The sequence below is a fragment of the Archocentrus centrarchus genome, chromosome 13 (genome assembly GCF_007364275.1).
Source record: "Archocentrus centrarchus isolate MPI-CPG fArcCen1 chromosome 13, fArcCen1, whole genome shotgun sequence".
Lineage (NCBI taxonomy): Eukaryota > Metazoa > Chordata > Actinopteri > Cichliformes > Cichlidae > Archocentrus > Archocentrus centrarchus.
In genome coordinates this window covers 28,109,141-28,134,246 of record NC_044358.1, presented here as the reverse complement: position 1 = coordinate 28,134,246, position 25,106 = coordinate 28,109,141, and the positions used below count along the sequence as shown (strand labels likewise).

Genomic DNA, 25,106 nt, shown 5'->3' with positions numbered 1-25,106 from the left:
TTGAGATACCATGAAATGCCAATGTGTTCTAAAGGGAACCGATTTTAAAGTGGAATTCTGTTGCCCCTGCATTTATAATGATATTCAGCATTTTTTTTTTCATACAGCTCCTTTGCTATCAAGGGTATTTGTAGTTTGTTTAAAATGCTATTTATTTATTTTCTGTTGCAATGGGAGACTGACAGCATGGATGTGCAGCTGACAAATCTGGATCAACTGTGTGATGCTTATGATGTCAATATGGACCCAAATCTCTGAGGAATATTTCTAGCACCCAGCTGAATCTGTGCCACAAAGAATTAAGGCAATTCTGAAGGTGAAAGGGGGTCCAAATCAGTACTAGCAAGGTGCACTTATTGAAGGCAAAAGGGGGGGCCCAAAACTGCTGTAAATGACTTGTTAGCTTATAATCTGTCCAGCAACTGGAGTAGCCTGAGCACTGTTTGCTTTCTGCAGGTTTAATGAAAAATCTACAAAGAGTCTTCCAACCAAAACATCTCCATGAATTAACATGTCTCTCATAAATGACATTGAGTCATTTTGAGCCAGAAAGAGCATTCCTGTGACAAGGCAGAAGCTGCAATCAGTTTTTGGCAAAGTGTCTATTTTTATAGTCTTTATTTTTCCAAATGAAAATTCTCATTGAGATTAAAAATGTATTTTCAAGATTTCAAGAGAGATCTGGCCAAGAGGGCAGCAGAAATTGCAACAAATATAACATAACAGTTCTATAAAGATATATTTTAAGAGGCCAAAAAAAGGGACTGGTTTGACTATAATGCAGAACACGGAGTAGGTACAATAATGCAGTCATAAAGATCATAAAGATAAAGGTCCATTTGTTTATTTTATACATGACCCCTTTGTAAATCCTGCTGACTTGACTTATGCCTGTTGGCTCCCTGTGGAACTTGTTGACTACAGGTTATTTATCAGTATAAACAAATATATCACTTTCTGGCACAGCAGTGGTACTAGCAAGGTGTAACTAATGAAGTGGCCATTGAGTGTGTGTAAATATCTAGATAGATATTTATACATACACACTAATGTAAACAAACATGTTTTGTCTTTTTTTGGGGGGGGGGGGGGGTATTGATTTTTGTTTTGTTTGTATTATTTTAACATGTTCAAAATAAAGTCGTATATCAACATCATTATCACCAACAACAGAAAAATTGTAAAACAGCACAATTTAAACATAAGACCTGGGTTTTACAACGCTTAATTGGTCACTTCTGTGTAAAGGCCTTTACGGAGAAAAACTTATTATCGAGTTGTAGCTCCCTTCTTCGTCCAGAAGAGGTCCCTAAGCCCGCGCTTTTAAGGCGCATGTTATTGTCCCGTTCAGTTTGGCTGAGCTAGCACATAAGGTACCTTCAACCTCATTAGCGCTGGCACCGTTAGCTAGCAAGCTACATGCGTTCACTGTCTACTCTGTGAACCACAGACATATGTTTATACCGTGAACAGGCAGTCTGAACTAGTCAGCACTGTTAACAGCGTTAATGTTTACAGGTTAGTCGGTTCAACATGGACGAGCGGGACACCGCAGCGATCCTTTCTGGAGATGTCCTCGGTGACACATCAGCGGACGACCAACAACAGCCCGATTTACACAAAGAGGAGGCTGATGCACCGCCCGACGGTTCCTTACGACCACCCGGTGCATGCCAACTGCCGGTGTCCGTGGAGCCGGTTTTATTCCTCTCCATGTTTTCCCTCGCCCTGCAGGCGCCTCTGTCCACCCAGTACTTATGGGACCGCATAAGCGAAGACCTGGGCTACAACGGCTCCAAGAGGTCGGAGTGCAGCAACAGCTCAGCGCCCCCCGACCCTCTCCAGAAGGTAGTATTTCACCCAGAAATGTACTGCTGCTCTTGTCCTCTTTTTTTTCTGGCTTGGAAAGCAGCAGAATTGCACTTTAACTTAAAAACCCTGTATCCTGTCATAAATAAAGGGTTTACAAAGTCCTTTCTTATAACAGGAAAAGCCCCCCAAAACAGCCTTGTGACCAGGAAGTAAACTAAGCACAAAAGGTTAGGCAATTTGCGTTTGGTCGATTATTTCTTGGTAGTAATAATGTTTCTTGGCAATAAATCTTATAGTGTTGGAACTCCCGTTGTTTTCTCCCCTTAAATTCTGCCACATTTGTACGGAAAATGCATTTGTGGGATGAGCAGCAGAGTTGTCTTGAGTAGACAAGAGTCAATATCAGAATGAGCTGTCTTATTTGACAAGTTTTTCATGGGCACAACCCACATACTCAACTCTGCTCTGCAAATGCATCTTCCTTACAGATGTGGCACCATTTAAGGGGAAATAAACAGGCTTTCCAACAGTATAAAATTCATTGCCAAGAAACATTGTTATATCAAATAAATAATAAATTAAACACAAATTTCCTTTCTTTTTTTTGTGCTAAGTTTATAATGTTCTAAAGTTAAAGGGGCTGTAGACACTGTTTTGATTTATTGATTGATTTCATTGACTGAGCCATCCATAGAACAATATGCCCTGTCCCAGTAGGCTTAGACCAGTGCCAAGAAACCAGAGCCAAAATGGCTCCACAGCTTACAAGCACTTAAGAAATGATCCACCCCAACAAAGCCCATGGAGAAATGTATGATTTAGTCCAAAGACAAACGCTATTATCTACACTATTTTCTAATAAAAAAAAAATACATAAAATAAGCAAAAAAATTCAACAACAACCATCTTTTCACATTTTTCCTTACTAATCCAGGAATCCATATCATATCACCTTGAGCAGCCAACAAGCTTGCAGCATTATTTATTTGGGAGATACAAAGTAATGTTAACATGTTAGATTTAAAGTAAAATGAATTTTATTAACTGGTTTAGTAAGAGAGCCCATGCCACAGTGTTGTCCTCAGGTTACAGTTAAAAACAACAAAATGAAAACAGTTATTGAAGGAACTGCATGCAAAGCCAAAAAAAAAGAGTTTGGATGCTAAGACATGTCTGTAATAAAATATTTTTTAACCCGTTCTAACAAGTAATACACACTCACATTGCTATAGGCACCACCGAAAGCCCTGTAAAGATATACAAGACCTCATCTCAAGTACTTAAAATGGGGGGGATTCTTGCCTAAACCTACGAGAGAGTACTATTAATATTAGGAATATGAGATGATAACCCATAAAACAAAAGCATCCAGTAACCAAACAAAAAGGGAGATAAAGACGAGTTCACAGACATTTAAAATAGAAAAGACTGAGTCATCAAAGCATTAAACCTGTCAGCAGTTCAACAAAGAGGAACAGCAAACACATGCTGAAAGTAGGAAAGCGGAATATGATCAACATGCACTGCTTAAAAAGGTGAAGCAAAACTAGTGCTTGGGCAGATTAGACATAATGCTGTGTGTGTTTAGTTAGGCCAGTGGACACCTGGGATACAACTAAGACTAAAAGTAGAATCACAGCATCCCTTAAAAAAAAAAAAAAAAAAATCACATCCACCTGTTCACTGATCACTGTTCTTGGTTGGGCACACACTTGTCTTTTTCAGGAGGTGGAAACCTTGACAGCACACTGGAACCTGTACATCAGTCTGGGGGGCTTTTCTGTTGGGCTGTTGGTGGTGCCTCTCCTGGGCTCGTGGAGTGACCTTGCGGGTCGCAGACGAGTCCTCATCCTCCCTAACCTTGGCCTGGCCCTGCAGGCGATAGTGTACCTTGTGGTGATGTATCTCAAGCTGCCCGTGGTCTACTTTCTAGTGGGCAGGCTGCTTAGCGGTCTGTCAGGTGATTTTAATGCCATCCTTGCAGGCTGCTTTGCCTATGTGGCAGACATCAGTGACAGGCGGTCTCGCACCTTCAGGGTGGCAATCTTAGAGGCTTGTCTGGGCGTCTCAGGGATGCTGGCCAGCATCATTGGAGGAGAGTGGCGACGGGCACAAGGGTAAGTAATGTCTGTGAGGAGGTTCATTCATACCACTGCAAAATATCTAAATGAACAAGCCTTACCTTTCTGTTTATGTGCTTTGTTTAGTTATATCAACCCATTCTGGCTTGTCCTGGCCACCAACTTGGTCTCAGCTCTGTATGCCTACCTCTTTGTCCGTGAGTCTGTCCTGCCAGATCCGAGTGCTAAGCTCCTCACTACTCGCCACCATAAAGCTGTCTGGCACCTCTACTTAACAGGAGGCAGCAGCAGTGAGGCTGGTGGAAAATTTCACAAATGCAAGCTGTGGCTTTACACACTGTGCTTCTTTCTGGTGGTGACTGTTCACTTCGGCACCAGAGAGCTATATGTGTTGTACGAGCTGAGCTCGCCTCTGTGCTGGGGGTCAGCCCTCATTGGCTACGGATCAGCGGCTCAGCACCTGGCATATCTGAGCAGTCTGGTGGGGCTAAAGATCATGCAACACTGTCTGGAGGACTCCTGGGTGGCTCTTGTCGGTCTGGCCTCCAACATTGTTGGTCTGGTGGTCTTTTCTGTAGCTGACAGCACTCAGCTTATGTTTATAGGTGAGAGGTGTTGGAGCATGTTCATACTCTCCAGATTGTTTTTAAACAGATTATACAAAGTTCATCAGAATTTATTTGATTATAAAATGGTAGATTAATTCAAGTGATGATGACTTAAAAGTATTTCTGCCTCACTGCTACACAACAGTCCACAATCAGTGGTCATTTAGCCAAGATTAGGCTTTTTCTTTCATTTATCATGTGTAATGGCATTTAGTATTTGCCCAAGAAAGTATTTTTTGTATGTGTTTAGTCTTACAATAGAAGTTTATGTCAATTTTACTGCTATTAATTTAGATTTGAATGTCTCCTTGTTACTTTGATCATTCTCTTGTATTTGTGCTTTCTAAATCCTCTTATTTTTTAAGAGCAGTTGTCATAATTACATCTCAGTGAGTGACTGGCCAAACAGGCCTTGTGTTTGTTGACTACATACCTATAATAAACTGTCTCTGATTATAGCTCCTGGAAATAATTAACACAGTTAAACTGCAGTGTAGTGAGGATTTCAGAGACTGTGTTGAATAATTGTTTTTGCACCAACATAGCAAAGAATATTTGACTGGTATCTTTATATTAGTTTTTTTTTTGTCCACAGGTTATGGTCTCTGTTTCCTCTTCATGACTCCAACACCTGTGCTCAGGTCCAAGCTGTCCAAGTTGGTGGACCCATCAGAGCAAGGTCAGTTCCTGATCATGTATCAGTGTTACACATTTAAAACCAAAGATGTGATGATTGTGTTCGAGTTTCGCTAACAGATGATACACATCTTGAAATGAAAGCAAGCTCAGTGTGTCAGCTGTGCAGTGTCGGAATGAGCCAGTGAACTAATTAGATCAACAGCACAGTTGAAGCACATGTTTCCTTGTCACACGGGACAGCTTGTGCTCTGCAGGTTGTATACATAATTGTGTTATTGTGTGTGTCTGTGTGTGCGTTCCTCTCAGGTGCCCTTTTTGCTTCTGTTGCCTGTGTGGAGAGCTTGTGTTTTCTGGTGGGCAGTGGCGTCTTTAACTCCCTCTACCCTGCGACCCTCCACTTCATGAAGGGCTTCCCTTTCCTCTTTGCTGCCATCATCCTCTTCATCCCAGCTGGAATCATAGGGTGAGCCTGCTCTTGCTTCAGTCTTTTTGTAGTTTTTGTGAGCTATAAACAACCAGAAAAATAAAATATGAATCATTTTTATGTTTATCTTTTTAGGACTCTGCAGTGTTTGGACCAAAGGAGAGACCAGAGAGACTCCACAGTGTCCTGACCTGCAGAGAGACAGAGGGCAGGAGCCCATCAGAGAGTTGAGGTTCATCCTGGTGTCAGTCTGCGAGGTGAGCAGAGACATCTGTTATGTCTGCCTCTGACGCTGGGATACACCTTTGATCCAGATGGGGCAGTTTTATTAACTCACCCAGGGTTGGGATTTTTCCATCTTTTGCTGTCACACCATAAAGAATGACCAAGGGATGAAGAAACTACCCCCTGACGGACAGTTTGACCAAACCCAACAATGTGCTTTACAGTTCAAATTTAATATTTATTAAGTTCATAAGCTATTATAGGGCATCAGAGATTATGGCCTTACCTATATAAGAAGAAATATTGATCAAAGACATAAAACCTTGGTGCAACGTAATGTGCCTTCAGTGAGTCACTTATTTATAGCAACCACGTGATAACCATCTGATATGGTGGGATTTCATAATCACAGCAATAATCCATAGGTGAGACACTGCTGACGCACTTGGCGTGACAAAAGGTCACCTCTGAAGTTCTCTCACAGAAAAAAAATTATTAAACTGTCATCAAGGTATTTTTTTTTAAATCAGCTTTCAAAGAGTTTACGGGAAGATCACACTAGCATATCACACAGATGTTTTACTTTGATTGTATGTGTTATGACTAAAGGGAAAAACCACATTTACAAAGATAATCAAAGAATAGTTAAAGAACTTGATTATGACTGGAGCTCAGTAGTTTGTGATATTACATCTAGCTAATCACTTACTGATATTATATTGCTATTTAGCGGTTTTAATTTCTTTTGAACAAAGTATTTGTGCTTTGATCTGTTAGTTGTCCCCGTTTGTATAGAACTCTTGTACAAGAGGAAAGAAGGCACAGAAAGAGATTTAACAAAATTTCAAACAGTTGTGTAACTTTCACTGTGTCAGTTATTTTGTAAAATGCTGATGCTGTTTAATTTCTGTGTACAACAGAAAACCAGGCCAGCAAAAATAGTATTCATTTCTCAATATAAAAGAGCTTTACGTACATATGCGCTCAGGTAAATTTGTTTGGGACACCTGTTCAGCTGCTCATCGATACAATAAATAATAATAAGCCAGTCACATTGCAGCAACTCAATGCATTTAGACATGTAGACATGGTCAAGATGACCTGCTGAAGTTCAGAGTATCAAAATGGGGACGAAAGGTGATTGAAGTGACACACACACACTCAGCAAACTTTATCCCCCTCCCACTGTGACCACGACTAGCAGAATAAAGGGGAAGATAATGGATGGATGTTAATATCTTTTAAGTTAAAGTAGGTATGTTACAATCACTGTGTCATAACCTAGCAACGTTCTCTGAGCTCACCTGTTTGGAGCCTCAGATAAGCGTTCTTGCAAAAAGCAGGTTTCTGATTTATTTTGCTATAATGTAGGGGGAATCCCCCTGGACAGCTTTTTTTTTTATTTTATTTATTCTGTCAAGTCTTCCATATTGAGCAATTGATTTTGAACAACTCGCCGATGTTTTTCAATTTACGTTTGTCATGCCCAGGGCACTCTTGAAAAGGCGATTTTAATCCCAATTTGTTTTTCCTGGTTCAATAAAATAAGTTAATGTGTCAAAAACCCATTGAAGTCTTATATTTTACCAGCTTGCACTTCTTGTACAAACACATTTTTAAATAATGCAAAATATTGTGGTACTCAAAGTATATTGTAATCCTACTGTTTTGTACTGTATTTGAGTGTACAGTGGTTTTTCTACTTTGCTAAAAAGCCTGGGTTCTCTGCTCTGTCTGGATGCACATTAAACTGGAGACTCGGCCATAGTAAGGGTTTTCCCAACATGATGTTACAAGCATTCACTAAAACCACAGAGCAGTGAAGATTGTCTGAGCCCAACACAGCCAAACACAACCATCATAAATACACAGAAACTGTAGCAGTAGCCAGGGATTACTGAGTTAGATCTTGTGCCCTCTTTCCTCCATCCATACAAGAAGTACCACAGTCCCTCCATTAAGAAGCTTCCTTCTTAGGACTACAGCCAACACTGAGCAGTAGAATAACGCAGAAGCAGCGCACACACTGTCACGTCCTAGTTGCACAATGAAGGAACACAAGCTGCCAAATCAGCTTAAATGCACAAAGGGAAGTTAGTTGGTGGAGTGAAGTTTTAACTATTGTCTGATCAGCGAGATTATCGTTGATGCTGGGCTGCAAATTTTGCTTGATCATGTGACCAAAGCTGTGATTGATACTGTGTGAAAATTGACCAGGAAAACTGTTCTTCTATAATCAGCTGTGCAGTATTTAGTAATCTGGATACTTTTTTGGAATATAATGTTGTAATTGTGTCTAAAAATTATTTTTTTGAAAATGGACTGTTTATTAAACCTTCTGACAAAAAAATATTAATTTGCATGTATAAGTTATTACTTGTATAATATGTGCTACATTTGGCTTTTTCTTACTTTTTTTTGCAACTTATTGCTCAAAAATGTATTGTGCAATTTAAGTTTTTTTATGGTGGAGGTTACAGTCTCAAAAACTCATGTATCAAATATGATACACTTGGCTTTACAGGGTTAAAGCAAAATCTGATAAAAGCCGTGAAGTGCTATAATTTAATTTTGAAACGACTATATAAATATAATTTCAAACCTGAGATAAATGCAACAGAACAAGAGTTTTATTTAATAAACTTGACCAACAAATCTGGATGAGTGCTGCATATTTTGCTGATTTTTACAGCCGTACCTTTTATGTTTTATGAACACAGGACAGGTGTGTCATAGTGCTGGATACTTTTTATTCATTTTTTTTTTGGGCTAGACATGGATATATTTTGGGGCGACACAGTGGTGTGGTGGTTAGCACACACCACTGGTTCAAAACTAGTCTAGGACCCTTCTGTGTGGAATTTGCATGCTCTCCATGTGTCTTGAGTGGGTTCTCGCCAGGTACTCCAGAACACAAAGACACACATGGAGTGAAGTGTGTTAAATTGACCGTAGGTGTGAATGGTCATCTCAGATCTAATTATATGTGTTAGACCTGCGACAGACTGACAGGGTGTACCTCACCTCTCACCCTGTGACAGCTGGGGTAGGCTTCAGGCCTTCCACAACCCTGAATTAGATAAGCAGGAGATGGATGGAAGGATACATTTTCGATTGCCATGTGACCATATAATTATTCAATAGATTTAACACTGTGGTGAAGTAAATGTTAGGTCAGCAGTAACAATGATAGCTAAATGGAACACACAAAGTGGTCATTTACAATGAAACTGTAAAACAGAACAGATGTTAAAGTCCTCTTTACCCACTTTTATTACAGGACAATATGTTTAACTCTACATGGATGTCTTCATTCCCTCTACACTTCTTAGACTTATGGTTAAATTAGGGGCTTGGATTAAACTCACAGTAGTCACTCATCCAAAAAAAAAAAAAAAAAAAAATTGGCAAGCTGGCCAAAAAGATTTTCTCTATCCCAACACAAACATTAAGAACAAGAGAAATGTCACTAAAATTAGAGGCCTGCAAAATGGCTGCATATACAGCAACTTTAAAGAACACTGATGTGTTAGTGGTGATGATTTTGCTGGGTGCCCATGTCGGCTGGTCTATCATTTATTTTCCTGAGATACAGAAGGCGCGTACTGTACCTGATTACACATATACAGCAGTAACTAACATTAAAGGCTTAGAGTTTTTATATACAATCTGAAATTCACTTGTCAGTTCTATTGATTGTTTATAATTGAGTGTGTGCATATTAGATATGTGTGAGCATGTAATCTAAACAACCAGATTCATTTCACATGCATTTGGGCAGAGCAGGGAAAGCTGCCAGAATATTCACCATAGGTTATGTGGAATTTGGCATTGTAGATAGTTATTATAGCTGAGATCAAACTGTTTTTATGTCAATTTATTTCTTTTTCTGCTCTTTAGAGCCATCTGGGCGGTCGACTTGGTCTTGGGGTTCTTTCAGAAAGCGCAGGATCTTCTCAATCGTAGCCTCCTGATATTCGTGGGACCACCTGTTTGAAGAGACGATGGCAGGCATTAGATAATGTCCATTCAGGGAAAACAGTTCTCTCTAACTGGCATTTTACAGATTTGCACCAACAATAAAGTGAATGAAATATTAATGAGAGAAACTTGAGAGCTTGATAGATAATAAAAAATGTAGTGCAAATGGGACAAATAGCTGTGGTTTAAACCTGTTGGGAAAACAATTTTCCCTCACGTACTGTACAACACGGACACGTACTGTCCAGTCATAATGCAGTATACAGTGACTCACTTTATGCCATTGAAGTTGAGAATGGCTCTCATGTCTTCTGGCAGCGACATGGGGTCAGGCCACGTAAAGTTATCTGTGACAGGAACTATATTCTTCTTACCAGCCAGGGCCGTGACTATTTCCTGCAAGATTAAACATATTACCTTTAGGCCTGTGAGTGACAAAAATTAATCTAAAAAAGCACTAAAGACTCGACCTACACCATATTGCCAAGTGTTCACTCATCTGCCTTCACACACATATGAACTTGAGTAACATCCCGTTCTTTAATATGATGTCAGTCCACCCTTTGCAATTATAAATGCTTCAACCCTTCCAGGAAGATTTAACCAAACTCGCTCATCTATGAGTTGCTGTTGTTCCCAGTTGCTTCCACTTTGTTATAATACCACTGACAGCTGACTGGAATATTTAGTACTAGGGAAATGTCATAACTGGACTTGTTGCACAGGTGGTATCCTGTCACAGTAACACTGGAATTCACCAAGCTGTTGATGTTGGTGTTTGTAGAAGCAGTCTGCATGCCTAGGTGCTTGATTTTATACACACGTGGCCATGGAAGTGAATTCAGTGATTTGGATGGGTGAATTGTATGATACTTCATATTACTCCAACTGGGTTCACATTAGGACTACTCAAGCACTTAGAATTTTCAGGCAAAGGATAGAGGGTAGTCAAATGTTCTGATCCTGTTGCAAGAAACTATGGCATTAACCTACAGCACAGATCAAATTAGCTCGTAATAGATGTGATTAAATCAAATTACATATAAGAATATGTTAACCAGAGATAAAGAGCAGATACAAACCTGTACAGCTACCACCCACAAGCAAAGTGAATAAAATGGATCATCTAGGTAAAATGCAATGTCCTGCTTCATAATTTTTTTGGTTCTGGTATACGTGTGGATGTTACTTTAATGAGTACCACCCACTTAAACATTACTGCAAACCAAGTAGCCCACCCCCACCCCCCAAAGAATCCGACACATCCACACAAGTCCAGTCCACAGAGGCCCCACCCCACATCACCACAGGACACCCCATACCCCCAATGGATCAGAGGGATTTAAGCAGCACAAGGATGACTTACAGTACATTATTAAGAAGGTGGTGATTTTGGTTCATTTGGTCATGATATTTTATGAAAACCAGCCATCACAAATTTAAGAGGGTCTAAATGGAACTTTAAACATATTTAAGAGTTTTAAAAGAGTTGTGTTCCACTGAAAATAGAGTTCTCGATATAAAAACACTATCCAAAAATAACTTTACATGCAAGCTCACAAAATTTGATCTTAAGTAATCCAATTGTCTCATCAACAGAATTATTGTGGATTATCTCGAGAAGGGTTTGAGGTGCAGTGATCTGAAAATTTTCAGCAGAAATTAGATGTAATGAGCCCTGACATTTCAACCATCGTGTACAGGAAATGGAAAACTGACCTTGTGCACCCAGTCCTTCATGGCAGTGTCTCCCATGCACTTGTCCAGAGCATTAGCAGACAGGACCAGGATGAAGTTACGTGCTCTGTGTACACTCTGAATCAATTTGTCCTCAAATTTACCGGCTTCCAGCTTCTCTACATCTATGAAGACACTGTATCCACGGACCTGTAGATGCACCTTCAAAAGGCTGGAGGCAAAAGAATATGGACAGGATTTAATCACTGCATTTGACTTCACTCTTCATCCTAAATTAACTTCTGCACAAAATCTTCTCCAGTTCTAACCTGGCCAGCTGAGAACCCGTAGTCCGTCGGTAACTGATGAAGACGTCGGGCCCTGTGGGGTGGGCATCTGTGTGGCTTAGTTTTAAGGGTTTGCCACTAGACGACAGTATCTTTGCTCTGTGAACGCCATTCTCAATATGGCAGTCGTACTTGAGCTGCTGATCGGTCAGGTTCCGGACGTTGTGACGATCCACTCCTGACTGGACTAGGCCGTAAGTGTACTGACGAAAACGAGGGTCCACCTCAATTAACCAGTCAGCCATGTTGTTTGGGTCACAGGTGGAGTAATTGGCATAAGTCTTCAGCACACGCAAGTCTCTCAAAAACCTGGATAATGAGACAAATCAGAGGTGTTGGTTTTTTTTAAGAAAATAAGACTACTGTCTTTTGATCATCTCAGACCGCTTTGTTCAAAGATTTTCACCACTTGCCTCTTGCGGGTAAGGCTAGTAGTCATGCCCAAATCAGAACTCAGGTCCTCATCTGTAATGTTCAGAAGGAGGTCTCCGTCCACCTGAAGTTCCTATATAATGAAATCACCAACACATCAATCCAGTCCAATTTTATTTATAAAGCACATTTAAAAAAACAAAGTCCCAACACCCCCTGTTCTTAAGTCGATTGATCAGGACCAGGGTTATTATAGTTAACGAAAACGAACGAAATAACGAAAACTGAAATTGAAAAAACATTGTCGTTAACTGAAATAAATAAAAACTAAAATTAAAAGGAAGAAACGACAACTAACTAAAACTGAATTGTGAGTTTACAAAACTAACTAAAACTAACTGAAATTATAGATATTGTTATTTTTTCAAAAGTCTTGTGGATTGATATGAAATCATTTTTTTCCTCTCTCCGAGTTTAAGGTCGGAACGCCGTCGGGCAAATGGGTGCGCATGTGCGTGCGTGCGCACACCGCGCTGCTCCTCAGAGAGTCCCATGTAGTGTTTTTTTTTTTTTTTTACTATGATAGCACAGATAGCAGCGAGTGTCTTGTTGTGGATGATGTTGTGGATGATGTACGGAACACTTCTTAGTCAGGAAAAAAAACACCAACATCAAAGTAGACCTGAGAAGCGCACACAAGGCAGCTACGGAAACCGCTCTCATCCTACAAGGCAACCCGGCCTCCACCTCCAGAGAAACGTGACTACTCGTCGGGTCAACGCAGCCCACAACGTTGTGTTTAGTCCTTGTGCTTTTCCGGCTACTTTATCAGTCAGATAATAACAATCAGGACTAATAATCAAAGCATCAATATAAGGACTCACAAATGTCAGCAAATTCCTGGAGGGAGCTGCTGAAACTATGGGAATGGAAGGAACGAAGAAAGTGAAAAAACAGGGACAAATATGTTTGCACCCTAAAAACAGCACAAAGAGCGAGGACCAAAAAACCCCAGCACACAACCACAAGGTAATTAACACACGCAATCCAGCTATACATGCATAAATGCGGACATGAGGTCGGACACTTCCGTAGGCTACAGAGGCCGCAAAGACCCTGCAAGTCTAATCAGCGAGCATCTAACCAAGCTAGCTCCAAAACAGAAGCAGCATCAGGTGGAGAGAACATCAGGATGCAGCTGGATTTGAGCTTTGACTCCTTCAAGGAGTTTGTTTTTGTCAAACACCACATGTAGCTGTTGTTAATCTGCTGCACTGAGGCTGAACTTTATTGGGAGTTTATTGTAGAATTTATCGAGTTTTGGAGTTCATATTGTTAGCAGTTTCTCCCTGTTGATGTTCATGTGTGTCCTTAATATTACACACATTTAGCATGTAGTGCTTCTGTCTGTGAACAGTTGGTTGCTGAATATATTTCTTTAAAGGGTGTCTTTAAAGCGTACCTGATTAAGTATGAAAATACTAAAACTAATACTGAAACTAACTAAAACTAAGCATAAAACCAAAAATAAAAATTAATAAAAACGAGCAAAACCACTCTGAAAACTAATTAAAACTAACTGAATTAGAGAAAAAAAAGTAAAAACTAACTAAAACTAAACTATAATGTAAAATCCAAAACTATTATAACCCTGATCAGGACACACCAGTAAGCAGATCTGAGTCACTTTAAAGGAACATATATATTTTAAGAGCTCACCAAGATATGGTGGTGCCAACCCATTAAAGGATTTAAAAACATTCAATAAAATCTTAAAATTAATCCCAGAATGCACAGGATGTCAGTTATGGGGAGGCCAGAACAGGGGACGTGCTCCATCTTATGGGTTCTAGTAAGAAAGCAAGCAGCAGCATTTTAGGCCAACTGAAAGCATAAAAGAGAGGCCTGATTTACACCGAAATACAGGGCATTACAATAATCAAGCTGTTAAAAAAAAAAAAAAGGCATGTGTATAACTCTCAGAATTATTGAAAAGATAACAGGGGCTTGATCTTAGAAAGAAGCCCTAGGTGGTAAATACCGGATTTTACAACAAAATGAATCTGTCCAATTTTAAGTCAGTCCATTTACACCAAGGTTCTTTAGAATTGGCTTAACATAAGGGCCACTAGGCCCAGGTCCAATTTTAGATCACCATTGGAACTACTGGGTCTAAGGATCATGGCATCAGTCTTGCTGTCTTTGAAGTTTATCAAATTTAAGGCCATCCAGGCTTTGATGTCACTGAAACATTCTAGTAATACTCTTAATGAGCTTCCATCAGATGCCATATTTTTTCAGATTCAATCCTGGGGTAAGTAAATACAAGGAGAAGAGAATCAGCCCCAAAATAGAGCCTTGTGGAACTCCACATTGGAGCGCTGCAGAGGGAGAATTTGAGCAACCAAAACTGACCCTAAAATTTAATTTAAAAAAAGCATGACCTAAACCACATCCATGTCAGACCAACTCTTAAACTGAGCTGTGAGATGAATGTGTGGATAGATTTTTCAACTTTCTGTAGGAATAATGTTTTACTCACCTGAAAACGGTCACAGTAGGTGCTGAAGCCAATCTGCTGCAGCCACGTCTGCACTTCACAGGTTTTCCAGTTGGGCACACTTGACAGAATTCGTTTCGGCACTTCTTCTCCCATCATCCTCAGTGCCCGCTTAGCGAGGGCACAGACTGTGCCATTGCTGGAGTACATGACGATTCTTTTTAGGCTCTGCACTGCACCAATCTCTTGAAATATCTGAAAAAGGAGGAGAAATTAGAGCTCCGCCAAAACATATTTAAAATTGAAGCTAAATAGCCAGTGAACAGCGGTTGTACTTTGGTGTTGCGCTGACGGGACTTGATGCTGGCCTCAACACAAAGGTAAAAGGCTGCAATGCACTTTCCCTCCACCCTTGTGCCATCCAGTAATGGCAAAAGGTGCTGCAGATCAGATGCGGTCCTTCCCTGCATGCTGTCTGCACTGTCCAGTAAGCTGCGGGCAAAGTCGTCCGGATCCAGAGATGCTATGAACGGCTCCACCAGCTCCAAGGTGCCTGATTTCACCACCTCCTTCTCAATTTCTCGGTTTGCAGCTAACACAGTTACAGCCAAGCAGGCGTGGAAACGAATGAGTTCATCCTCTTTGGAAAAGGCCAGTGGGAAGAGCCACTCAGCTGCCTGTTTCTCGATCATCCAGCGCTGGCAGCAGTGGCCCCCGTACATTGCACAATTAGCCAGTGCCACAGCACAGTGGCGCAGCACAGTAGGGTCTGTACCTCGGCACCAGAAGAGGAGGGTGTCCAGGGCACCGTTAGTGATGAGGTGGATGGATGTCTCCTCGGTGTGTTTGAACATGTGCTCAAGGATGCCAGAAACACTGCGAGCCAGCTGAGCATCTTCCTGCTGACGAGTCAGGTTGAGGATGACCCCCAGACCCATGCGAGCTACGTAATCCCTGTAGACACAAGTTTGGAATATGGTAACTCTGGTAGATTGATTGACAGCACTTCATAAACTAATGACTGTTAAACGAATGAGGCACACTGAATATGGCAATGGTCCACTAATTTTTTTCTGCTGTGCCCCGTTCTCACAAGCCCCCCCCCCCCCAAAAAAATAGATTTATACCCACCATCAAGCATTCTTTATCAATAATTAACATAAAAAGTTGGGGTTTTTTTTTAGTAAAATAAAGGTCAACACAATATAAAAATCAAACTCAATTTCTTTAGTTCCTCTATATAAATCATACTCTTCAGGTCATCCACAACCCCATGATTATTTTATGGAATCAAAAACAATTTCTGTGGTTAACCAAAAATATCAAACTTTCATAATTCCAGCATCTCAACTGTGAGGATTGTTTTATATCAATGTGAATTCAGCATATTATAGGTTTGGGCTGCTGGTTATATAAAACAAGTCATTTCAAAATGCCACATCATATATTATTAATGACAGGTGCATATATTTAAAAAAAAAATGCTGAACAGTTTCAAAAGTAATTAGCAAATAAATCTCAGTGTGTGCAGTAGAAGGAATGGAATCACTTCCAGTTTGCTTAATGCAACTAAAAGTGTGCCCCAGGGTTCAGTTGAAAGACCAACCCAAAATAGCAAGCTTTCATTTTTATGCTGATAATATGGTGATGGGCTGCTCTGCACCTACTCCTAACTAGGCTCTCTTTCAGCTACAATCAGTTTGTAATGCAATATGTTTTAAATTCTGACAAAACTAAACTGATGATATTTTTAAAAAATGCAAAATCAAACCCACTGAGCCCTTCATGCATCACTGCAGTCCAGAGCTCTGAGAATGAGCCAGTATGTCAGAGTAAGTACTTAAGAATTATAACTGATGTCACTCTCTCTTTTACACTTCACGTTCAGCAGCTGAAAGCAGCAGCTGTCTGTCCTTTGAGGCAACAAGGAGACTTGCTGCTCCCACTTTCATGTCAGCACTGTTTTTTTATATGCATTTATCTAATAATTGCATATGCCAGATGCTGTCTATCATGGAGCACTAAGATTTATTACAATCCTTAAAGTTCTTGCCCACCATTGTGCACTGCATCCTTGGATGGGACAGTCTCCTTTGCCATATCATGACTCACCCACTGGTGCATTCTTATTTATAAGACTATTCTTGCCTTGTTCCCATCTTACCCACTGAATTACATTTACTAAAAAATGTGTGGGAAGTTACTGTCTTCTGTCCCAAGACTCATTTCTTTTGTCTGCCCTCAAAGTTTGCACTAAATTTGGAGAAGAGCATTCAAACAGCTTTCTCCTCCAGGAATCGGCTGCAGAATCAACTAAAACAGGAGCTGGTCTCACTAAATGAATTTCAGGTGATTTTTAAAGGACCTGGAAGGCAGTTACTTCAGGCTGTAGAAACAGAAGAGAAGTTTCTGGCACAGCTTCATTTGCTTCCAAGGTGCATGGAGACACTCCAGCAACACTTATAGTTTAAAGAACTATTTTATTGCTTGACTGATGTGTTTCGACACGTAGCCTTCATCTGGGTCACATATGCCAAGCAATAAAGTTATTCTTTATACAACAAGTGTTGAGCAGCAACCTCTTAAATTACTTCAAGTTGTAGATGCTTTCCCTGAATATGACCACCCCTGTTTTTTTGGCCCCAGGCGATGACTTTTTCTGACGTTTTAGGCATCACTGGCACTGAAATTCATAAATTTTGGTTCATGTATTTGACTTTTTAATCACTTGTGAATTTGCTACACATATTGTGTGTATTTTTGCTGTGTGTATTTGCCCTTGTGTTCCTAGTTTCTTTAACAACTAGTTATTGTACTGCTATCTGTCTTGGCCAGGACACGCTTGCAAAAGAGATTTTTAATCTCAAGTCTCATATATATCGAGCAATCTGTCTATATATATCAAATAAATATTGCATTTTCAAAAATTTAAAATATTTTATATTAAGTACTAAAAGATTACTATAATACTAGACAAAGATGCTATTGTTGTTGAATAGACAGCGTGCAATGTGGCACAATTTCAGCAGAAACTGAACATTAACGGGGCCTACTGCGGTGTATCACTTACACCATACCTGTTCTCTGAGATCAGTATCTGCTCCAGCAGTTTTGCAGACTCATACGTGATCTCCACAGCAGGTGACTGCTGGAGTTGAAGCAGCAGCTCCAGGCCTCCATGCAGCCGGATCCTGTTACATATCTCCTCGGCCACCTGACGACCCACGGTGGGTAAAACCCAGGCCTCCTCCACCAGCTGGAAGATCTCCGCGATAGCCCTGCGGGTCTCATCTGAAGCCGAGGTTTCCTTGGATGACTTCAGCCTACTGATGGCGGACCGCAGGGCGGGAAGTGACGTGTCCAAGACCGCCTGGACGTCGGCATTAATCCCCGGAGAGATGGCCTTGGGGTCGCATCCGGAGCCGCTCCTCCCTCTCTGCAGCCGGCTGACGTATTCCGGGACTGTGAGTCGGTCTGCGCTGAACATGATGGAAAAATGTCGGTAGAGCCTCCACAACAAAAGCGTCAGGGAAAAAAGCATCTACCGGTACAAACAAGGTTGATCAATGTGGATGCGCACTCCAAGAACCAAAAGTGATGAGTTCACTTGGGCCTGTAATCCGTGTTCAGCCTGCTGACCCGCCTTGTAAACAAAGCCAAGTCTTGCAGATGATGTGCCAGTCAAGGCTTCAGTTATAAATCAAAAGTGACAGCTTCCACCAAATTGCATCACTTCTCTCTCTGGGTGTCGTCCCCGGCAGTAAGACTCGAGCAGATCTTGAGCAGCGGGTGTTTACGCCTCACAGCTGCTCCTTTGTCTCTCTCTCATCCCACCAACCAATAGTCACAATTTGTAGAAGTTTCCTTAAACAAGCAACATCTCAGCGCACAGAACCTCAAACTGAAAGAGTGGGAAGCGCAACCTGCTGGTTTCCCCAAGAAGAATAGTAATGAACTATTGTCGTCTATCTCTTCGCCCGCATTCATTCGCTGAGACTTGCCAGACAAAGAAGACCTGTAGTTGTCATAGTTTCCCTTCCAACGCACCCAGCGCACTGCAGCGGCTTGTTTTCTGCAAAAATATCAAATATGATGCTCCTATACCGCAGGGTCTCCTCACCTGGCATCCTTCGGTCCGCATCCGCAGGCTGCCTGCATCTTCAAAACATTCGCACCGCCCACCGGCTCCGGATATACTGTCAAGGATGTACAGGAAAAGAAGCATCCCCGCTCCTCATCCTCTCCGCTCCCTGCATCGCAGCCGGTCAGAGCATGCGCATCGTGACCTGGGCGTTTGTAAACACTGCAGGCCCTCTGTAGGAGGAGCTGGAGAAATGAAAGGTACAGCTGTTTCACCGGATCCCACACACACGCCAAATTATATATGAATCGTCAGCAAACATCTCAGCCATGGAGAGAAATTGAAGCAAAATTAGTCGCTTGTTCCTGTCATTGTGCAAATTTAAAATGGAGGGCCAAAGCTGTCAAAATTCAAACTAATCCATAAATAAATGGTTAAATAAAAAAATACATTAATTTCTAAAAAAGTGTGATAAGAACATCCGCGAAGTAAAAAGGGTGCAGGAACAAAAAACAACATTCAGTTTTTGTTCCAGGAGCTATTGGTGTGCGGACATTTTTTCCTCCAAGCTAAAAAGTGTGACATAAATTAATATTTGTATTTTTTATCATTTTGTTTCCTTCTTTTGCTTACTTTACCATTTATATATTTGTTTGTTTTAATTCAATTCAATTTTATTTATATAGTGCCAAATTACAACAGTCGCCTCAAGGCGCTTTTATTATGTTTATTTATTTAATTAATTAATTATGTCTCTCAACCCTTTTTTTGCCCTTAATTATACTTTCCGTGTCCACAAGTCCACTCAGGTCCGCACGACACAAATTCATCAAAGGGTGAGCATGAGGCTCCGTGCAGATGTTAGCATGCCTGCCAACTTTTTTGGCCCACGCACACTTGTCTACGAAGATTTTACCTTAAAATGGACCAAAATAAAAGATGTACACACGATATTGTTGTGATTCTGATTGGATTGACAGGCACCACAACCTAAATTCAGGTCTCATCATGTTCTGACACATTATAATGTGAGATGATCACTTAATGATCTACAAACTACTTAAAATGTAAAAACAACTTTGCTCAGAGGTCAACAAAGGTCAAATGGCTAACAGTCTGCGTTTATTTGTCCAAGTAGACAGAGGTTTGCAAATAAGGTTAAAGTCAACAAGGAGGTAGGGTGACTGACACATGCTTCCAATGATTGGGAGCGCACAGTCCTTCATTATTTCCACAGTCTGTCCTCTGACACAGTGGAGGCAACATGGAGCTGTGGGGCTTGCTGCTGCTCGCTCTGCTCACCAATACTTTGGCTTCAGATGGTGAGTCCAACTTCAAAAGTCTGCTTTAAACTTCTTGAAGGTTTTGTTGTCAGAAAGCTGGGGTAGTGTTTTTGTGCATCGTTCAGGGCCCTGCTTTAAAAAGATCTGATTTGAGCCTGTTAGTATACTGTGTGTATATTCAAGTACCTCTGTCAGCTGCTACATGTTGGTTAAAACAGTTAAATTATGCTCATTTATTAAAGTCTTTCATATGTTAAACTGTCAGATGCATATATATATATATATATATATATATATATATATATATATATATATATATATATATATATATATATATAATATTGTCAGCACAGCTACTTAAAAAAAAGTATTATTGGCAGATTTTTTTAAATATATAATTAATTAATTCTTTATTCTACAAAATGCTATCAGATATGAGGACAAAAATGTGTAAAGTCTTCAAATTACTTGTTTGGTCTAAATGTATAAAACTGTGATCATTTTGAATAATTAAAATTGTTGTCTATCATTATATTAACTAATTCTCCGTTAGTTTATGAATACTTACAGGATGCACTGAGATTTAGTATCCCATATCCCATGAGTCTTTGCCACTGGCATGCTGTCAAAGCCTCATGGGAGCTATAATCAAATTTAACTTTATTAACCAAAGGAGGAAATTAATTTGTGGTACAAACAGCAGACAGACTTTGCTGTGTTATATGTTTATCTTCAGAGTCCTGCATGGGTCGCTGTGAGAGTGGTTTTGACTCCCAGAAGAAGTGCCAGTGTGACTCCATGTGCAAGTATTACAAAAGCTGCTGCTCTGACTTTGAAGCCATCTGTGGTATGATAAGTAAGAAACTAATCTGGTCATTAGTTCATTTGCGTTGTGAAGCACTCACAGGGAAAGATGGATGCTGATATTTCTTTCATACCCCCCTCAGCTCGTGGTGACACCTTCGAGTTTGCCGAAGATGATGATTATGATGAGCTGTCTGTAGGCACCACTCCACTCCCACGCCGCCCAGCACTCAACCAGCTGAAGCCCACACAGCTTCACATGCCGGACTTCGGTCACAGCGCCCAGCAGCACCTGGAGACCACGCTTGAAATGACCAGACCGACCCAACGGAGGGTTCCTGACAGGCTGCGGGCAAGTGTGGCACACACAGACACCCACACACTCGAGGACCCCATCACGACTAATGCGGCAGCTGAGGCGACCACCGTTCCCATCGCAACAGCCACCACTGTTCCTGTCACAACAGCCACCACCATAGCGCCTGACCCAGATGCTGAGGTCTGCAGCGGGAGGCCTTTTGATGCTTTCATGCAGTTCAAAAACGGCTCCATCTATGCCTTCAGAGGTCAGTGAATTAATTCACATTTTACCTGACAACCTTTCAGGCACTGTTTATGTTATTCAAAACTAATCATGATGATCACGCTCTTTGTTTTCCAGGGGACTACTTCTTTGAACTGGACCAGAAGTCAGTGATTCCTGGTTATCCCAAGCTCATTAAGGATGTGTGGGGCATCACCGGGCCTATTGATGCTGCATTCACCCGCATCAACTGTCAGGGGAAGACCTACATCTTTAAGGTGGAAGCACAGAAAATCAAATCCATTTAGATTTATAAAACTGATAACTGTAATTGTCTGGCAGGCCTCTTCTTTAGTCAGTCTATCTTTAATTATTTGGCACTTTGCAGACAAATCAGAGGACAATAATAATACAACAGAAGATGGTTTAACTTAAAAAAGAAAAAAAGATAATAAAACACAATAATAAACCACTAGATGAAAGCCAGATTTGATACATAACTTCATAATTTAAGTCTAAAATTATATTTTAAAAAATTAATTAACTACAAATTTAATGTTTAATTGTTTAGGGAAACAAGTACTGGAGGTTTGACAATGGCATGCTGGAGGATGACTATCCTCGAGATATCAGCGTTGGCTTTGACAGGATTCCCGATCATGTGGACGCAGCGTTTGCCCTTCCTGCTCACAGTCACCACGGAAAAGAAAAGGTTTATTTTTTCAAAGGTACAACCAGATGTTTTGGTTTGTATATATCTCCAGATATTCCTGTAGTATTAAACAACAGTGGCTAATCATACCACATTTTTTCCAGGTGACCAGTATTATGTGTATGAGTTTCTGCACCAGCCATCTCATGAGGAGTGCATCAAAATGTCTGAGAGCTCTCCGTCCACTCCCTTCAGGCGCTACACTGATGTGTACTACAGCAACTACGAGCGTTTCTTCAGCGAGCTCTTCTCTGACAGTGAGTTGTGCAGTTATAGACCTATTTGTCTGGAGGGGAGTCAGGTATGTGTGTGGTTTAACTTGTTTTTATCGTCTGCAGTGCCTCAGCATCATGGCAATCACCACTTCATTAACAAGGACTGGAAGGGCCTCAGGTCTCCAGTGGATGCTGCCATTGCAGGCAGAATCTACATCAGTCCTTGGAGGTCAACACGACGCCGCTACAACTACCAGCAAGGACAGCAGTGGGGTCAAAGGAGACAAAGCCGTTCACCCACCTGGATATCCTTTGCTGAGCAGGGGATGAACATGGGGCAGGAATTTGCTGAAAGGGGGATGGAACTGGGTCTGCGACTGGCAGAGAGAAGGATGGAGATGGAGGAGAGGCTGGGAAGAGGCTGGGACAGACGATGGGATCGAGACTGGGACCAGGACAGACGATGGGATCGAGACTGGGACCAGGATAGGCGGAGAGATCGTTACGGCCAGAACAACAGAGGCAACTATGACTCCAGAGATGACCGATACCGTTACGACTTCCAAAGAGATATACCCATACAGACCGTTTATTTCTTCAAAGGAGGTAACAGATTCAGAATGGGAGGAGCCATGTCAATTTTACTGAAAATGTATTTATTCATTCATTTTTGCTGTTTTGTAATAGCTGGTTAATTAATTTTTATTTTATTTTATTTTTTTAATAATGGAAGGGTTTTTTTGGCAAAGATTTATTGTGATTCCTTGTGTCCAAATACTAAAGATATCTAATATCTTTATGAGTAATATAAATTAGCAAAGTAGCAAATCAACACATTTAAAAAAAATCAACGGTTGTAGTTGGACCTCCTTTTGCCTTCAGAACTGTAATTCTCCATGGCACAGACTCAACAAGGTGCTGGAAACATTCCTCAGAAATTTTGGTCCATATTGACACGATAGCATCACATTGCTACAGATTTGTCAGCTTCACGTCCCATTTAATCTCCCATTCCATCACAGCCAAAGGTGCTCAATTGAATTGTGATCTGATGACTGCAGAGGCCATTTGAATACAGTGAACTCAGTCATGTTCAAGAAACCAGTCAGATATTGTGAGCTTTGTGACATGGTGCATTATCCTGCTGGAGGAAGCCATCAGACGATGGGTACACTGTGGTCATGAAGGTATGGACATGGTCAGCACCAATACTCAGGTAGGCTGTGGCGTGTAAACAATGCTCAGGGACCCAAAGTGTGCCAATATCCCCCACACCATTACACCACTACCACATGCTTTCATGTTGTTTACACCAAATTCACCAAAACCTTTTGTCAATTGTAGCTCCAGTTTCCTGTCCTTAGCTAATAGGAGTGGTATCCAGTGTGGTCTTCTGCTACTGTAGTCCATCTGCTCCAGGGCTCAACGGGTAGTGCATCGAGATGCTCTTCTGCATACCTTGGTTCTAACAACTGGTTATTTGAGTTACTGCTGCCTTCCTATCAGCTCAAAGCAGTCTGGCTGTTTACCTCTGACCTCTTACATCAACAAGGCATTTTCAGCCAGACAACTGCCACTCACTGGATATTTTCCTTTTCAGTCCATTCTCTGTAACCCCTAGAGATAGATTTTAAATTGTTTAAGTTGTAAACAATTTAAAATCTGTGTGGGAAAATCCCAGTAGATCAGCAGCTTCTGAAATACTCAGACTTATTCAAAGTCACTTAAATTGCCCTTCTTCCCCATTCTACCTTTAACAAATGAAGCAATAAGTGGATGTATATAAATCATTAAACATACAGAGCTAGCTGCAGTAACAGAAAAAAAAAACATAAAAACACAAATAAGGAGCAGCAAATGCCAGGAGTTATTGCCTTTATTTCAAGGATTCATGGGATCTGTAATCAAATCAAAGCTCTTTTAAGGAGGAGGACTTTAGTAGAAATTCATTTGGTCTGAGGTAAGAGGATAGAAAAATATCTCTTTCTATTGAACTCACATACAGAATCCCACATAGTAAATGTCACTTCCAGTGTCATTCTGGTTCATGTTTAACACCACATATTAATAGCATGGTATGTGGAATGAGCAATGCAAAGCAGACAATATGTATAATAAATGTGACTGGTGAGCATGTTGACAATACACCTCGTGTTCCCACAATACAAAGTTTTTCAAAGTCTGAAAGACAAACTGAACGACAGCCTTGTTTTTGTGTTTTCTAGATAAATACTACAGAGTGGACCTCAGGACAAAGAGAGTTGATCCCGCTGTTCCTCCATACCCCAGATCTATCGCCAAGTACTGGCTCGGCTGTTCAGACCCCACAGGAGCAGAGAAGTAGTTTCCAGTATTTTAAGTTTTAATCATGGTAACTGTAACTCAGTTATTGTATAATAGAGCTGTTGTTTTTACTGAAACGTGCAGCGTTAAACGTGTGTCAGATGTGCGCTGTTACACGTAACTAGCTGACTTCAGCAAATATTGGTATATCGATGAGAGTCCACATGCAGCTTAGGGTCAGAGTTCAGCTGGCTGATTTTCAGTCAGTTTTATTAAATGCAGCTAAAGTGAAAACAGAGAGAGCCAGAGATAGCTACGTTTATTCCAGAACTTTATCGGTCTGAAAGCCCACTAAATTCTGCTCTGATTAATCTCCAATTATAACTCCATTTATAAGGTTTTATGTTATTTAAATTCACTGCTTCTCATATATTCTGAATATGTTTATTACCATTTTAATAATTATGATCATGTACATGGTGAAGTAACTAAATATTAACACAGATTTGAGGAGGGTTTAATCCACCCGTGGTCACGAG

The 25,106-nt window shown here is 40.8% G+C and overlaps 3 protein-coding genes across 4 annotated transcripts; 2 read left to right on the top strand and 1 right to left on the bottom strand.

The window, feature by feature from the left end:
* The first annotated feature begins 1,347 nt into the window (after positions 1 to 1,347).
* On the top strand, positions 1,348 to 10,547 carry slc46a1 (solute carrier family 46 member 1). The gene is made up of 7 exons (XM_030744722.1): positions 1,348 to 1,848; positions 3,538 to 3,929; positions 4,020 to 4,498; positions 5,097 to 5,180; positions 5,447 to 5,603; positions 5,700 to 5,821; positions 9,690 to 10,547. Exons 1-6 carry the CDS (start codon positions 1,534 to 1,536, stop codon positions 5,752 to 5,754), a joined length of 1,482 nt encoding a protein of 493 aa, XP_030600582.1. The 5' UTR covers positions 1,348 to 1,533; the 3' UTR covers positions 5,755 to 5,821; positions 9,690 to 10,547.
* On the bottom strand, positions 8,430 to 18,914 carry sarm1 (sterile alpha and TIR motif containing 1). The gene is made up of 8 exons (XM_030744721.1): positions 17,744 to 18,914; positions 15,002 to 15,620; positions 14,709 to 14,921; positions 12,208 to 12,299; positions 11,777 to 12,103; positions 11,490 to 11,679; positions 10,045 to 10,166; positions 8,430 to 9,778 (listed from the first exon to the last, which is right to left on the bottom strand). The coding sequence occupies exons 1-8, from the start codon at positions 18,205 to 18,207 to the stop codon at positions 9,667 to 9,669; spliced, it is 2,139 nt and encodes a 712-aa protein (XP_030600581.1). The 5' UTR covers positions 18,208 to 18,914; the 3' UTR covers positions 8,430 to 9,666.
* A 1,019-nt stretch (positions 18,915 to 19,933) lies between these two features.
* vtna (vitronectin a) lies at positions 19,934 to 24,657 on the top strand. 2 transcript variants are annotated; one of them, XM_030743549.1, is made up of 9 exons: positions 19,934 to 20,069; positions 20,767 to 20,886; positions 20,978 to 21,400; positions 21,496 to 21,635; positions 21,929 to 22,085; positions 22,174 to 22,326; positions 22,408 to 22,709; positions 22,740 to 22,890; positions 24,510 to 24,657. In XM_030743549.1, the coding sequence occupies exons 1-9, from the start codon at positions 20,012 to 20,014 to the stop codon at positions 24,626 to 24,628; spliced, it is 1,623 nt and encodes a 540-aa protein (XP_030599409.1). In that variant the 5' UTR covers positions 19,934 to 20,011; the 3' UTR covers positions 24,629 to 24,657. The 2 variants fall into 2 exon arrangements, with proteins under 2 accessions (XP_030599409.1, XP_030599408.1); XM_030743548.1 differs by having other exon boundaries at positions 22,408 to 22,890.
* Positions 24,658 to 25,106: the final 449 nt, after the last annotated feature.